We start from the raw sequence: 17,242 nt of genomic DNA on the forward strand, positions 1-17,242 counted from the left end.
TTTATGAATGTTAAATGATTGGTCCTCTATGGGGAGAAAAATAAGTATATATCATATACATTTGTATGCTAGTTTTTATATAAAAAGGTTTTTTTTTTTTTTTTTTTTTTTCTATCTTTACCTATCTCAGAATTGTCCTATCTATTTTGAAAACTACATGACTCTTTGAAGAAAAAAAAATTGTAACTATTTCAGATAAATATAATGGTGATGTTTTTGCTATTCCGAATATTTTCTGGAATTAATTTCCTATTTTATGTAAAAGAAATAAAGCAGCGAGTAAAGAGTTTTCATGTATGCATAAAGAGAACAAGCTAGCCTTTTTTAGGCTAGTGAATGATCCATCAAAAGAAAAAAACATCACTAAATTATGGTATGTGGCTTTTGAGAATGGTCCTAATACATACATTCCCCATTGTGAGAAAGGTCATAAAAAGGAAATTGGGGTTAGCTTAGTAGAGGGTTGGCAAGTGAACAAAGCAAACCTCTGAAACTTACAACATCTCTTCACTAGTTATGTAGCATCTCTTAAGATTGTAGACTAATAAAAACCTTCACGTGTAGTTGCAGTAACTAAGGCCCTGGATTCCATATAGTTGATTGGTAATTCATGCATCTTACATTTATCTCTAAGATGTTAGCAAAGATTGTGTTTTTCAGGAGCGACATCTGATAATTAATATAGATACCTACATGAAATGTTATTTGTCCATTATGCATTGTTTTATTACACTGACTTGGTTTCATTTCTTGAGACATCCAAAAAATCCAATGCACTATACCCAAACAAAATTGATTGATATGTAATATTGTTTTATATTTATTAAATACCGGATTAATTTTATTATAGTGATGACTACTTATTGGTTTTTAATGTATGTATATAGATTAATTACATGGCACGGGAAGCTCGAAAAGCAGCAACGACTATCCGTGAAAGTGTCGATGAGAAGGGACGTATTGTGGCCAACACTACACTCAATTTATGTTGTTGTAGACTTCAAGAAGTTGAGCGTCTTGAAGCAGCATTAATAAAATGTGAGATTGCTCATCAATAGAATGTTGGGGATGCTTGTTCGTTCACGAGCATCTCAAGTTCGTATATAAGCATCCCAGGTTTGTCCACGAGTGACCCAGGTTCATCCACGAGTTAGGATGTTATTGGTTCTCCTCACACCTACATGGATATTACAAACATGTCTCTTGAGTTGGATGAGTTGGGATGATGATCCAAATCCGTACACAAGTGCTCTGGGCTCGTTCAAGAGTACTTCATGCCTTTTTACGAGTTATGGAGATTATTAGATATAGTTTCATGTTATTATATGTTATGAAGAATTATAAAATAGTATAATGTATAATTAGTTTAATTTTTACGATTAATTAATGTATGTTACGGTGTTAATCAAGTACTTCGGTCAATGAGTTATGGTAGAATAAAAATGCTTTTTTTTATTTTGATTTGAATATTTTCTTTGTTGCAATAATATGTGAAACTTTTGTTAACATATATCAATTATCATGTTAATTCTGCTATGCTAATTTTCTAAATGTTTTTGTAATGTTGTTTTACTAGTCGCTAAATTTATGATCATGTGAAAAACTAGCACAGTTTAATTTTAATTTTTATGTTTTTGAGAAATAGCATAACTCAAAGAACGAGGCAAAAAAAAAAAGTTTATAATCTTTTAGGCTGTGCCGTTGCCAAGCGCAACCTCGAAAAAAAAAACAATTGCTTTGGGAGCAGCAGCTTCCATGCCTGAAGAAGCAACAGGATGAGGAGACAGAATCTACCAAACGAACAGTGGCATTGGTTCTTAAAATTTAGGTCAAGGCTGGAAATCAAAAGCTAGTTGATGACTCTTCATGGAAGGGGGCTAAGGCCTAAGGACAAGATCAGGGCAAAATGTTCAAGGTTCTTAAATAGTTGTAGAAGATTATCCAAATCCTACTTCTCATTACATTTTGAAACATAGGAGACGAAGACAACAGTTTCTGAGCATGTTCCTCTGAAAATCCTCAAAAAAAAAAAAAAAAACTTAGCATAGCCTAAGAAATTATACAGGTTGCTGTGATATTTAGCACTGCGTTTTTCTGTTCGAAACAGCACAGTTTATAAATTGTATCGTTACGCTTTTGAAAATAAGTGCTCTTTTTAAAAAACCATACTAGTTTTTCGATAAAAAACACCCCAATCCGCGAGATGTTTTGTGTATTGCTTGGTTCAGAGAGGTAGATCATATCCTTGCTGCTTGCTATCGTGTCGGGGTGCTGATCATGGAATCATGTGCTCGCTTGAGATACAGAGAGAGAGAGGCGCAGACCATTGAATAAATAATTCAAGGGAGGTGGTTCCTCAGAAATAAACTACAAATTTGTTCACGAGGAAGACACAGCCAACTCATCCATGAGGCTGAAGAGAGAGCCGTACAAAAATGCTTAGAATATTAAATATTATGATCTCACGTGGCCTTGATTTATATATCAGGGGCAATTGTTTGATGCCCATAAAATCCTCAGTCTGCGTTCAAATGGCATCCAGAGCACTACTCTTGTTGAGAGATGTAATAAACAATACCAAATATAGGCGTTCAACATCTCATTAAGAAAAGCTAAACGTTACTGGAAAAACACTACTGTTTATTTATTGGAAAACACTACTGTTATACTGTTCAGAGTATGGTTGCAGTTACTTTTCAAAATGTTTTTCGTGTTAAAATGTATTAAAATAATATTTTTTTTAAAAAAATTATTTTTGAGAACAACGTATTAAAACAATTCAAAAACATAAAAAAATTAATTTTAAACAAAAAAAAATTAAATTTTTGTGGAACGCGGTGCCAAACAGTAAATAATAATTTTTCTTTTAGAATTACAAACTTAGACTTAGCTATTAGGAGTACTAAAATATTTTTTATATAAGGTATTAGTCATTATCAAATTAATAGAAACAAGTAAATCTTTTCTTATTTTAAAAACATAGTAAAAAGATTAAAATGTCTTTATAAGTAAAAATTTCGATACTAAAATCAATGGAAAATTTGGTACTCTCATGATAGATTTTTTCATTATTATCATATAAAATTATAAGATAAGGAGTAATCTCGCACTTGAACAAATATAAAAATTAATAAAAAAAATTAAAATATAGCGAAACAACTAAAATACAATTGAAAGTCAAAATTAAAACTAACTTCAAGGGGATTTTTTTTGTCTATTTCATCATGATTTTTTTGTTCAAGTCAGCTAAGAAACAATTGGTATTTGGCTATATATATATATATATATAAACAAAAAAGTCAGGCACATGTACAAAACTCGGAGGCATGTGGGATGCACTCAAGCACTTTGAACAATATGAGTGGCACCTCCTGGAATCTAAAAATACCCTTCCATGTTATTGTTAGAAACATCTTTGTATCCTTTTCTTGTTGGAGCAATGCATGTTAGTGGTGGTGGTGGTTTGGTTTGTCGTATGTGAGCTTTTCTTTTTTTCTTTTTTTTTCTTTTTTTTGTCTCTTCTTCCTCAAATATTATAGCTTGACCCTCTTTGTTGTTGGTATTTCAATTTAAGTCCCTAATCTTTTTATTTCTAGTTTTTTTTATTGGCTTTTTTGTAGAAGTTTTATTTATTTTTAATTTCGTCTTTCAATCCCAATTTATCAAATATTATATTTTTCAATTTGGTCCTTATTCTTTTGATTTTTTTTTGTCCATTTTGTAAACTTTTATTGGTTTTCAATTTTATCCTTTAATCCAAAATGACGGTATTATGTTTTTTAATTTGGTCTTTATTATCTTGATTTTTAAATTTTCTTTTTAATCCTTTTGTAAATTTTTTTTTCAATTTCACCCTTCAATCAAAATTTTGTTTTTATATTTTATGTCAATGTTGATGCTCATTCTTTTGATTTTTTTTAATTCTTTTGTTAAATTATTTTTTCTTTTCCATTTCACCCTTCAATCAAATATAAAATTTATTTTATACTTCAATTTTGATCTTTATTTTTTTTAATTGTTATTTTTTAAAATTGATCTTTTGTATAACTAAAATTCTTTTTTTTTTTTTTTAATTTCATCAATCAATATTTAATTGATTCTTTTTTTTTTTTTTTTAATTTCATCAATCAATATTTAATTGATTGAGAATTAGACTTTATAGTTTTTTTCAGATAGGGTATTTCGAGTCTAATGATCCGGGTTATGGGTTTGGAAAGTTAACTTAAATTTTTTTTAAAAATGAATATTTTATATCCTATTTTTTTTTTCTTATTTCAATTTTTTATATTTAATGTGCTGTGTATATTCAATTGAATGGCAAGAGGCATTACAAACTTGGCCCTGGAAACCTCCGAGAGATGGAATTCCCATTTATAATTCTTTCGGATGTTACACTCTGGCAACCATTTATAGAGCAAAAACAATGAAGTCTAAACATAAGATTATGACAAATTGTAGTGAATGTGGACCTTCATAAGATATATAGCAATTATTAGTTATGAAATTTTGCTTGACAAACAAGTCTGTCTTGTATCCCATACAAAACATAAGATCACATCCCAACACACACAGAACAGACCGGTAAAAGCTTAATATCCCTGCCCATGAAATTCAAAAACACACCTGCAAATCTAACTAAAATTTCCTATGTTTTTTTTTTTTTGGTCAATAAAAAATATATCTGCGAGAACCTGCTTTACATCCGAAGTAAGTCGTAAAATCTGGACCAAACAGACCAGTGCGATTACTCTTCAATAGCTAAAGCACCTTCAGCTGCAATATCACCAAGGAATCATCAGTAATGGAGGAGACGATACTGAAGACAAGCAATTCCTGCATCACGATTGATGATAGCGAGGGCACTTTAACTTAAAATAAACAAATACCCTTACCTGACCCTTCATCATCGTGGTCGTTTGGATGGCTCTCCATGCACTTTAGGAGAAATTTGAAGGTCTCAATCTCGCATGGGATTGTAAGTGCACCGGTATGATCAAACCCAAACTCCTCTTCAACCTTTTCCAGCAAAACCTTGAACAGGGAGTGGCTAAGGTAGCTGGTCGGGATGATAAACCTCCGAAGCTCTGGTCCAACGTAAACCGCCAGATACCCTTTGGGTACGTCGGCTGGCGGTTCTGGGCTGTGGCAACTGTCCTCGTCTGAATCGCAACACTTAACACTGTTCAGCCTCCTATTAACAGCTAGTGGAATGCCATTGGAGGGATGACCAGAGGGAGGGCTGGTTTCCTTTGAGCCAATTGTTACAGATTGCCACTTATGGAGAATTTCCTTTAGCCTAACAATCTGCCGAATTCCAGTCAACTTGCTGCTACTATTGTCCTCCATTTCTAAATATTTACCACTAACAGTGAAAAATACCCCAGAACTGAATTCAGAGTGTTTGATTGCAGACGTACAAGTCGCATCAGATGATCTTCCACTGCATTTCCATGCATAAAACATACAAATGTAGATAAAAAGTCATGAACAAAGAATTACCAGCATCACAAGAATAATTGGTAAAGTGCTCAAAATTGTGATTAACTAGACAATCAAAGTTGATGATCAGGTCAATTTCTAGTTTACAAAGTGCTATCCATGTTATAATGTCATGAGTTTTAGAACCAGAAACAACAGATTAGCTGGCGATCTAATGCTTGTCAGTCTTTTAGGAACAAGAATTTCTTGAGAGCCAGGCAGGAGCATAGAACAGAACCAAGGCTCTTACAGGTGAAAGCAAGAATTAAACAACCACAACACGACTTCTCATCATAGCTACCTCCAAATATACATGGCAGTACTTTTACCTCCCTCAGGCGATCCGATTTCTTTGTATCGCTCTCACAGAATAAGAACTTGGAATAAACATCATACAGATCTTAATTAAAAGTGCTTTGATTTAAAAACAACAACGCAAAATTAAACAATTAATATATTAATTTAATGATATAGATTACAGAGCCTAAAGGGTGATTTGGAAACACAAAGAACTGGTTTTCCTTCACAAATGCTAATTAAATTAAAACATGAAATGTTCCTCGAATAGTTGGAGGATAAAATCTATCAGATTTCTTTATTCTGAAAATCTTACCAGGGAAGATTTTAGAGCAGGCCAAAGAACCCTATGGTTTCTGAAACTGCAACGAGAGGAAAACTAAAAGATGATTTCGACCACTGCTTCGAACTATAGTGCGAAAACATAGTTATGTTCTAACTATACAAATTAAATAGAAAGAGAGAGAGGCCTGATTACAGCGTGATAAGAGAAACATACATACTGATCTGTTTATATTATTAAACAGTAGTAATTTAATTACTCGCACGTCTGTCCTTAAAAAAGAAATAATCATCCAATAGATAATAAAAGATAATCATGGGAAGATCTGTACGATGTTTATACAGGCAATAGATCTAAAAGATAACGCATAACATCATCAAGGGTTGTGATCTTACCCTATCAAAGGTAGAAATTGAAAATAATAATTTCGAAAATCAAAACCACCATGAAATGACTATCTCTGCAACAGGCACAACAATCCCAACTATGGGACCCATCTAGTGCTGGGACAAAAATTTCAATTCCTCGCATAAATTGCATGATTATTTGGCATTCATAAAAATGTTCACCATGACTGGCATTCATTCCACTTGGCTACCATTAAAGATCTTTTACTATTACCTGGGAAAATTCTCAAGATTTAATTTAATAAACAAAAAACAATCTTCACCTCCATCATTAAACATACGGATTTTGTATATTTTCCCAACCACAATTGTCACAACTATCAACATAAGATCTGTAAGGAAAAAAAAATCTCTCTTTCAAATAAAGACTTCAACTTTCATATCATGACCCTCATCATCTTAAGCCCCATGAATATACACAAATAATAATAAAAAAAAAGTCATAGAGAAAAAAAAACAGAGATCGATCCCTGAAGATTCACATAAATGAAAACGAAGAAAAGAGAGATATCATCAACTTTTGGATTAAAGTAACAACGTTTTGAATGGAAAGCCATTATATTATATGTAAAAACGTACCCGGACGAGAAATCAAATGCTGCGAAAAGGGAGCAGAAACGCCATAATTGGAGGTTTCAGGAGCTGGGAAAGAACTCAGAGCGACCAAGAGAGAGATTTTCTCCTTCTAAAAAAGAGGGGTAAAAAGGAAGGCCAGGCTCTCTCTCTCCCTTTCCTTTTTTTATATAACTATCAATCAGTATCCTATATTTATCTATGAAATCCCAAAGCAAGTGAATATTTGAGAATCAATGTTTTTATTTTTTACATAATGTTAACAAGGCAGGAAATTTTTCGTGGCTGCACCGCTGGTTTCGCTTCCGTCTGTTATGATTATATAAAACAAACAAAAAAAAGGGAAATCCAATATGGAAAGGAAGAGAGATCTGCAATGCAATGCAAACGAGGAAAGGAAAGAATGGATTGGATTGGATTGGATTGGATGGAGATTGTGCAGACCAGATACAAATGGTGACAGCCAGTTTGCTCCGCTTTGCTTTGCTCAAAATCCTAATGCAGTTGTGCACTTTGTGTTGGGTACACGTGATCAACTGATTCTCAGTATTTCATTTAGATGGGCCCCCCAAACACCCTCAGTTTCTTTCTTGTGGACCATGCCCTCCTCTGTTTTTATTTTCTTCCTTCTCAATTTGAATAAAATAAACTTTACAGTAGAAGTGAGTAAAAAAATTAAAAATTTAATTAAATTAAGAAAATAATTGAGAAAATCAAACTATGAAATAAATTGATTAAACTGATTAGAATATTTAAAAAACTAACCAATTTGGTTCAGTTTTGATTTTATAAGTCTAAAACTGAAAAATTAAACCGAAAAAACTAAGCCAAATCGAAACCTAACTCATTGAAAATTATAAAAAAAAAATCCAAAAAATAAATATAATTTTTGGTTTTTAATATAACATAACTGAAACCAGTCGGTTGAATTTTGATTTTTATTCTAAAATAATTGAATCAAAACCGGTTGGTTTGAACTAGTTTCAGTTTGTTTTTAATTTTTTAATTTAGTTTGATTATTTTTATAAGTAAAAATCAAATCAAATTAAAAATGAACACCCTACTTTCCAGCATTGAATTTTTTCCTTTTTAAAATGAAAAACGTTATAAAAAAACTTCTTGTTTAACAAATAAAATTTTATTGGATATCCATGGATAGTTGCTTTGATTTTTTTTTATTTTTTTTTATTTGATAATGGAATGGTTATCAAGATAATGATTCTATCACCTTATGGTTGTACAGAAGTCCACTCAACGATTGTTGTTGTTGTGTATATAATGTAGATATGTTGATTTGATGATTAATAAATCAATTATTACTATGTCATGCTACCATATTTAAAAATATATCAATTGACATATTACCTATCAACTTTTTTTTTTTTTTAAAAGAGATTTTTTTATTGTGTTTGAGCGACAATATGAATAATAAAACTAATTAATATATTTATTTAATTTATATTATAACAACTTTGTGTCATAGCTCAGTTGACTAACATGTATAAAGGATGCATCTTTCAGAGTTGAGGGAGACAATATTTTCTTTAAGACAATAAATAACTTGCTATTTGTGTTTATTTTGTTTGTTTATTTATTTATTTTTAAATAAAAGTTGGAAAACATGCAAGGGCTTGGCTTTCAAGCCCACACGCATGTGGCCTGCTACTAATAAGCCAGGTGCTAGGCTTACCTTTTTCTATCTTTTTACTATTTTTTCTTTTGTTTTTTTGTACTAAAAAAATTTATCAAATTCATTTATTCTTTAATCTGACATAGTTTTTAAATGCTATTATTATAAATTTTTATTTGAATTTGAATTATTTATTTATTTATTGTATATATGATATGAAAATAATAATACTCATAATAAATTGTTCATGAAAATTTGATTTAAATTGTTTTTTTATTCTTAAAGTTTTAAAATAGATTTTATTATATTTATGATTTTTTTTAGCTTTAAATCACACATCATATTATTTTTGATATTTTTTGTTAACTTTTTGTAACAATCATATTTTTTTAATTTATAAAATAATTCAAGTTAAAAACCTTGTATTTTTTAAGATAAATAAGAAACATATTAATAAAAAATTATTTTAATGTAAGTTTTTTTTTAAAAAATAATGATTATATTTTCAAGTTTAATAATGATATCGACTTGAAATTTTTTTATATATATTTTTTAAAAAATTGATCCCTCACGTCTAGTTAACTCTAATAATTATCCCAGTAATAAACTCAACGAAGTAAATGTATTGACATGTATTTATTGATATACTCCATTAAAAGCAACAAATAAGTAGATTAGAAAGGATAAAAGAAAAGAGAACTTCTCATCCATTTTCTTTCTAATAACTATGGGATATTTTCTACAAATATGCTTTATGTATTGAAAAATCATATTAACTTTTTTATAAACATATGTGGCAAGTAACTTATCTTATATAGAAGTACTAGAGCAAAACCTATAAAGTCCCAGCATCTTGACAAATGGATTGGTAGGCTGGTAATAACTCAAAATTAAAAGAAAAAAACTATTAATCTCCTCAAGCCAGTATTATTGAATCTAATTCTTCTTATGATATCAGCCATGTAAGTTAATGAAAGAGAAATTAAAGATAAGTTTTTACAAAATTAAATAAAAAAATAACAATACATATGTTTATTGTAAATTATTTATATTTTGACTAGACAAAAAATGGTATTATAAGCTTTTACACATACACTAGAGCTAATCATTTTTTGTTCGGTTTTTATAGAAAAAAAAAAATAAAAAAACCAAAATTATTTAAAAAAAAAAAAACGAAACTCGTCTGGTTTGTTTTCAGAACAAAAACCGGTTCAAACTGGTTTGACTCGATTTTTTTCAATTTAGCTCGGTTTTTTTTCGGTTTGGGTTTGGTTTGATTCGGTTTTTCAGTTTTAGATTTATAAAACCAAAATCAAATTAGTTGGTTTTTTCAAAATTTTAAATGGTCTAATCAATTTTTTTTAACGGTTCGGTTTTTTTCGGATATTTTTTTTTCTAATTTTCTTGATTTAATCGGTTTTTCGGTTTTTTTACTCACCCCTAATATATATATATATATATATATATATATATATATATATATTGAACTTAAAATAAAAAAATATCTCTAATATCATATCAATCTATTTTAAAATCTCTTAAATCATTTAAAAATTTAATGTAATATAGAGGTTGAATTATGTTCCAATTGTATACACTCTTATTATTTTTCAATAAAGACCTTTCTAAATAAAAATATCATATCATGTGATATAATCTGTAGTGTTTTTTTTTTTTCTTCTCAAAAAATCAAGTATGTACAATTAAATTTTTTAAATAATATGCTATCAAGTGTATAGAATCTCTTATATGTACAAATATCAACGACAATAAAACTTCTTAATTAGATTTTACAACAAATTCTGAACATTAAAAACATTTGCAGAGTAACTCATACATGAAAGCATTGAAAATCAATAGACTGATTTACAAAAAGATTTCCATATAGCCATAGAATAGGAGCTTTCCTCGCAATGTACTCGTTATTAATTCTCATAGTTATCCATATAAAGTCATGATCTAATGGAAGACCCAACTGATATGATGATTGAGGAGTACATATATATTTGGGCCTTTGGGCTTAAAGAAACAATATGAGGATTCTTAGAGGGTAAAACATCGTGGCATCTCAAGAACATCGAGCGCATAGAGCTTGGTGGTGACGAGGGGGAGCAGTTCTTCTCAGGCAGAGATCCCAGTCAACTAAAAGGAGATGATTTCCGGGCATGCGGTGGCCTGCTTGGGTTCTAGCTAGTTCTGGGTTGGTAGATCACAGAAACGAATGGTTGCTGGGATTCTTGACCTATATTTTGATCACCCATGTCTACGTACGTTTCACTGAATTAGGCTAGCTGAACAACTGGGCTCATCCGGTGGACTTTAAGCACCAGTGCTGTCTGTGTCACTTAATAACACAAGCTAAAGGAACACGTATCGCCATCCATGAGAGCAGACGTTTGCTCTTTCTTTCTGTGGCTGTGCTGTAGGTTCCACCTAAATTGGCCAGATTGCAACTCAAGAAACCATGGCTTTTTACTCTGTACAAGTGCCGTGCAAGGAGGCAGTACAATCTTAACTAGTCAAGCCTTGTGGCTAAAACCATGTACTGGGCGTTCTCTTTCAGCACTTTCCATAGAATTGGAAGGACAGGTTTTTGATTCAGATTTACCTTAATTTGATCGTCGACCACTGTCATTGAAGGATCTGTGATTTGTCACTACGAATAACAGTGCCATGCAGCTTGGAGGAGAAGTATTCGGATTAGAGAGCGAATTTTCCTTTGAGCTAATCATGCAAAAAGTCAAATTGAGTTGGTCGGGTTGCCTCTCAATCAAAATCACACGACAAGTGTTTGTCAACAGTGGCTTTGACGATGGACATTGAATGTCGTGGGGCAGAAGTTGGTGGGTTCAATTACGAATATTTGTGTGAAAAATACAATCTCAACTCTATTTCCTGGCTGCTTTCTAACTTCGACCAAGGCATCCAGCCATAAAGAGAGAAAAAACAAAACAAATAATATACATAATTTTACGAAAATGGTAGCAACTTGTACTAAATTAAAATCTTGATAACTATAATATACACAATTTTACCGTGGGTACTTGTCATAACAAATAATATATATAATTTTGCTAATACCATTGAAAGCTTTTACAATCGTTAATTTTAGAGTTTGTAGAATTAATCAAGATAAACATAAGCTAGTCCGAACACTTATATTAAAAAAAAAATTCCAACCTTTATGTATCACGTTTTAAAACAGTTAATTTCCAGCAATTTGCATAGGCAACCATATTCAATTCAACTATGTTTTAAATTGTCATCCTATAAAATAAAACTTCTTGTATAAATTAACCTGTCCTGAATCATTTATAGGCTGCTGATATGCAACGTTACCAACCTAGCGAATGAAATCCATTTTTATTTAAATTTAGAGGTGTTTAGAAGTGCCATAATTATTATTTTTAAAATGATTTTAATTAAAAAATACATTAAAATAATATTTTTTTTAAAAATTATTTTTAACATTAAAATATCAAAACAATTTAATAATATACAAATTTTAATTTTAAACAAAAATAAATAAACCTTACCTAATCGATCACAGTCCCAAACTCCCAGACAGCTTAGCAGCCATAAGCTTTGACAAAATCAGAAACGGTAGCGTGCCAAGCTGCTGGGAGCCAAAATTGATAAGTTAAAAAAAAAATTAATAAAGCATGCCTTTTGTACGTAGTGTATGGATAGATGAAAATACTATTATCACAAATACATAAAAAATCAAGATGAGGGACATTAGACTGGATTCAATGAGCGGTAGATGACCGTGACAGATACATCTTAATTGACGCAGATATAAAACCATTACTAGCACACAAAAAATTATTGTTATAGATATATACCATGTATATCAAGTTTTAGTTATTTATTTTTATGTATGAGTTTTCCTGACATGTGCGTTCAAATTTATAAGAATGTGTTTATAATAAGATATATATATATATATATCAATTTAAAAATTTTATGTCCATGGTGGTTAATAATATGAGTTTAAAAAAAATATCACAGACTAATTTGTATAATAAAGAGAAAAGTTTAAGTTTCTTTTGGATCATTAAACTTTTTTTGTTTAAATTTGCACATTCATAATAACTTTATTTGTTATTTAACTTCGTAGTTTGTCTTTTCTTGACTAAATATTGGGTTATAGTAAAGTCTCGGGAACATTTCGAAACTTAGTTGATGTTTGATTTGGTAAAATAAAATGAAATTATATTGATAAAAAAATAAGTTTTAAGAGACAAAAAATGAAACTAAAAAAATCAGTAATAGACTAGAGTGGAAATGCAAGTAAAATATATGGGCACATGGATCACACTCGCCAGCATGTGGAGGAAGCCCATTGCATTCAAGCAATGCATACGGCCTCATTTCATGTCATCCACATAAAAAATTAACTCGACCTATAGCTTAACACATGCCACCATTCTAGTATATACTACATGCGAGATGTGTACTTCTACAAGTTATACACGAGATGCATGCCTTGTGTATTGCAAACATCATGTTCGTTATTTAACAGTCAAGTCAATCTATTTTGTGCCTGGATTTATATTGTAAAATATCTCTCTTTAACAATATCATATAAATACATTCATTTTTTGTTTTAAGATATTTTCAGGTGTATTTATTTTGCACTTCAATTATTATTAAAATTTCTTATTCGATACAAGAGTGCATTTTCTGTTAATTTGTATTCTGGCTAGCTTATTGAACTTTTAGGCTTATTGGGAAGAAAAGGTATATTTTAGGGTTTAAAATTGACTATTGGCAAAACTTTTATCTTTATGATTTATTGAGAATGAAAAATAAGATTTTGGTATTTAAGAAGAGGTATTGTTACCTAGCATATGTATGACATATCTTGGAATTTGGCTAATTTTGAGAGAATTTTCTATTGTATTTCTAATCATGAATGTCAATAAAAATGCTAAAAATTATTGTCATAAAAAAATATATTGATTTCAAACCAATAATGAGACCAAGTAAACAAAGGCACATAATCCCAAAATAAATGAAAACTAAATCCAATAAAAGCTAGGTTTTAATGACCTTTTCCACAGAGTTCAAAACCAAAAATAAGGTGACAAAATAACATTCATTCTATTTTCACTTCAACTTCCCGTAACAAACATGTGTGGCTTAATAACACCCATCAAGTGCCTTTATCACCATCTTTATTGATCACTTGCTATGTTCATGATGGATTGATGATGATATGATATGTGTCATTATTCTTCATAAATTCAACATGACCTATGTTTCCTAACTTTTGAACTTGATTTTTGAAATTTTTACAGTTTTTAATTGAATGGTCCAAAAACTTGTTATGATATTTATATTTAGAACTTGGATCATACCATCTTAGGAACAGTGGTTATATGGGGTTCATCAAGACTACAACTCATCAAGACTGGGTTAATGTATCATGTGCTTAAAAGATGTTGGTAAATAATATTGAGTGAAAATTGATAATGATTCTTAGGATGTTAGCAATACTATGAAACTCAATAATATCTAAAATGACAAGACAAGATGTTGAGGGGATAAATCAAAGTATTTATGGTCAAGATTCTCAATTTAATAGTCATTTTTAATATGTCATTTAGCATGGTGCTCATCTTTACCAATGAACTTTTGATCCTTTTTAATTTTAAGTTTCGCTCAATCATTTCTGCTACAGTCACCACATCTATAAAATATACTGAGAAATTAAAAATTAGGTATTAAAAATATGGAGATTTGAAGGTGTTAATGAAAATAGAGATAAGGTCCTTCTCTAATAGGAAAGAGTTAATTCATATTGTCATTCCATGCCATTTTAGAACGTGTTCTTCGATTGACTCATTGTTTATTTTCTTTATACTTTGAAGGTCAAATCTATTTGGAGCCATTTCCATATTAAACTTATATTGGCATATTAATGCTTCAAAGAGATCTCTCCACTTCTTGATTTTTTTCCCCCCTATTAAGGCTTATATATTAGACTAAGATAACATCACTCAAGCTTTCATGGAAAAAATGAATGAGAAAATTGTCATCCTTGATCACTTTCACCATTTTATTATAGTAAATTCTCAAATAGGACTTAGGGCGTTCAACTCATGTAAACTTAATGAACTCAAACACCTTGAATTTTCATGGTATGACTACCTTTAGTACTATGTATATTTTAGAAACTTTCATAGAATCATACAAATTCATGCCCTCAATTGCCTTTAAATCATACTATTGGCTCTTTTTTCAATAATTTTTCTATAATAGCCTCAAGGGTGGGAGTGAGCCTCACTTGTTGATTAAACAATAATACTAAAAGGGAAATGGAACTTTGAAGAACTGAATATTAGGTTTCACCTTTAGGAATCTTTGTTGAAGTTGTCTAGTGTGAACTGTGTTTTCTTGTTAAGTAAACCTCTATCAAATATGGATAAAAATCAGGTGGTGCATTTGGGATTCTGAAAATTATAAGGAACTGTTATGGGAAGCATACTTCTGAATTACTCTCTTTACTATTAAGCCCTTCACTAGACAACCTATTTGATAAGCCTATTCAAGAAAATTAGTAAGTCTAGATATGTAATTTCTCATCAATTCCATCTTTTTCTATCAATTTTGATCAAATAGCATTTTTTTTCATCTTTCAAGACTTTAAAAAGATTGAGCTTTCAAAATGTTATTTATGTTTATTCTCCTTTCTTGTCCCTGTAAAAACTCAAAAAATAATTTGCATAAACATGAATATTCATGGAAATAATATAAAAATAACCAATTAAACATGAAGTGTCCATTTGTAATAATACATGGAAATGCTCAATGAAGGTTTTAGTCATTACATATGGGTAGGTTGGCTAACCTATAGAAAATATTTATGTTAAAAGAAAGACTAAAATCACCCTAAAACATCTTATTTAGAGCAAGTTGTTTTGCATTTGTTTTCATGATAAAATAAAGTATTGTATTTTCATGTTAAGAATTTTCTAAATTGTTATAAGTGTGTTTGTTATTGAAGATAACAAACTATTAAGACTTAAAACAATGATTCGAGATCTAGACTTAACAATAAGATCTAATCCTCACTTTTAAAATATAGGTTTTGTAGGGCCATATAGACTCAGCTAAAATCCTCTCACAATGATAAAGAGAAATATATCACAAGATACAAATATTCATATAATAAGAAAACAATAATTAAGTGATATGTATAAATAGATTTTAGAAAGAAAATATTTTTCTAATAAAAATTAACAAAGCCTTAAGTAGTAGAGGACACTACACTCTTAAGGATCTTATCTCTCGCTTGTTGGTTCCATGATAAAAAGAGTGGGGAAAAACTTTTAAAAATTAAAAATCTTAATATTTAGATGACATGATACTTTTAAGAATCATTTTGGTCTTGGATTGATTCTTAAGCAAGAATGAAAAAATAAAAATATTTTTCCTTTATTATGAAACAACAAAATCTCAACATTCATATGACAATATCCTTTCAATGATTTTATTATACACAAGTTGATTGTCTGGTACAGATAATAATTAATATACAAACACACGAGTAACATCAAGAACACATACCATGATATAATTTTAATAAAAGGTAATAATCATATAATTATATAAAGAATAAGAAAAAAAAGACACTTCAGATTAAAAAAAATCACTCAAATAAATATTGAAATACAAAATGGAAGAAGAAATAACATGGTTACCCTTAAAGGAACTAAAAAATATTCATAAATATTTAAAGAAAAGAAGGAAAAAGACATGCACCGCCAACTCCACCATAATCTTCAACACTAGCAGCAACCATAACAACCCCTTTTTTTTTTTGCCTAAAACCAACCGAGGTAAGAAAAAAAAAGGGTTAAATAGCAAATGAGAAAGAAAAAGAAAAAGAAGAAAAGAAAAATAAAAATAAAAAAGGAAAACTTGAAGAGATAAAAATGGTCAAGAAGGAGAAAAAACATATATTGCCACCACCATCATTATCTCTACCACCGATAGAAACCACAGCATTCCTCTTCTCGCATTGAATCACCTAAGAAAAGTATTTTATCCTTTTTCTTGATGCAAGTTTACTATTTACGTTAAAAAATAGTGAACATGATATTATTCATTCATAGATACTACTTATTCATGCATTTTTATTTTATTTTATTTTGATTTTATTACATAGCCAGTAAAAAATAGTGAACATAATATTATTCATGTATGGATACATAAATTATGTTGTCATTATTTTATGTATGCATGTGTGATAAAAAACTTTATTTTTAAAAAATCAACAACTTTTCACCCATGCATTTTATTTTATTTTATTTTTAATGTCTTCTCAATAGCTTTATATTCATTTTGTAAAATTATTCTATCACATTTTCACACACACACACAATATATATATATATATATATATATATATATATATATATCACAAAATCATCTGAATATAAAAATCTAAAGTATTAAATAAAACTTCACGAATAGTTATTTATTAACTCTCCATTCTCTAACAAGCAATATAAACAATACAAGAGTAGCTACCTCCACCCTTAAGTTTACTACGAAAGTAGATGG

At 29.8% G+C, this 17,242-nt stretch overlaps 1 protein-coding gene across 2 annotated transcripts; it reads right to left on the reverse strand.

The window, feature by feature from the left end:
- Positions 1-4,641: 4,641 nt before the first annotated feature.
- Positions 4,642-7,537, reverse strand: LOC118048495 (protein SMALL AUXIN UP-REGULATED RNA 10-like). 2 transcript variants are annotated; one of them, XM_035058193.2, is made up of 3 exons: positions 7,045-7,537; positions 4,893-5,440; positions 4,642-4,773 (listed from the first exon to the last, which is right to left on the reverse strand). In XM_035058193.2, the coding sequence occupies exons 2-3, from the start codon at positions 5,344-5,346 to the stop codon at positions 4,745-4,747; spliced, it is 483 nt and encodes a 160-aa protein (XP_034914084.1). In that variant the 5' UTR covers positions 5,347-5,440; positions 7,045-7,537; the 3' UTR covers positions 4,642-4,744. The 2 variants fall into 2 exon arrangements, with proteins under 2 accessions (XP_034914084.1, XP_073266363.1); XM_073410262.1 differs by lacking the exon at positions 7,045-7,537 and adding an exon at positions 6,092-6,988.
- Positions 7,538-17,242: the final 9,705 nt, after the last annotated feature.

Source organism: Populus alba, chromosome 6, assembly GCF_005239225.2.
Source record: "Populus alba chromosome 6, ASM523922v2, whole genome shotgun sequence".
In the NCBI taxonomy this organism is placed as follows: domain Eukaryota; kingdom Viridiplantae; phylum Streptophyta; class Magnoliopsida; order Malpighiales; family Salicaceae; genus Populus; species Populus alba.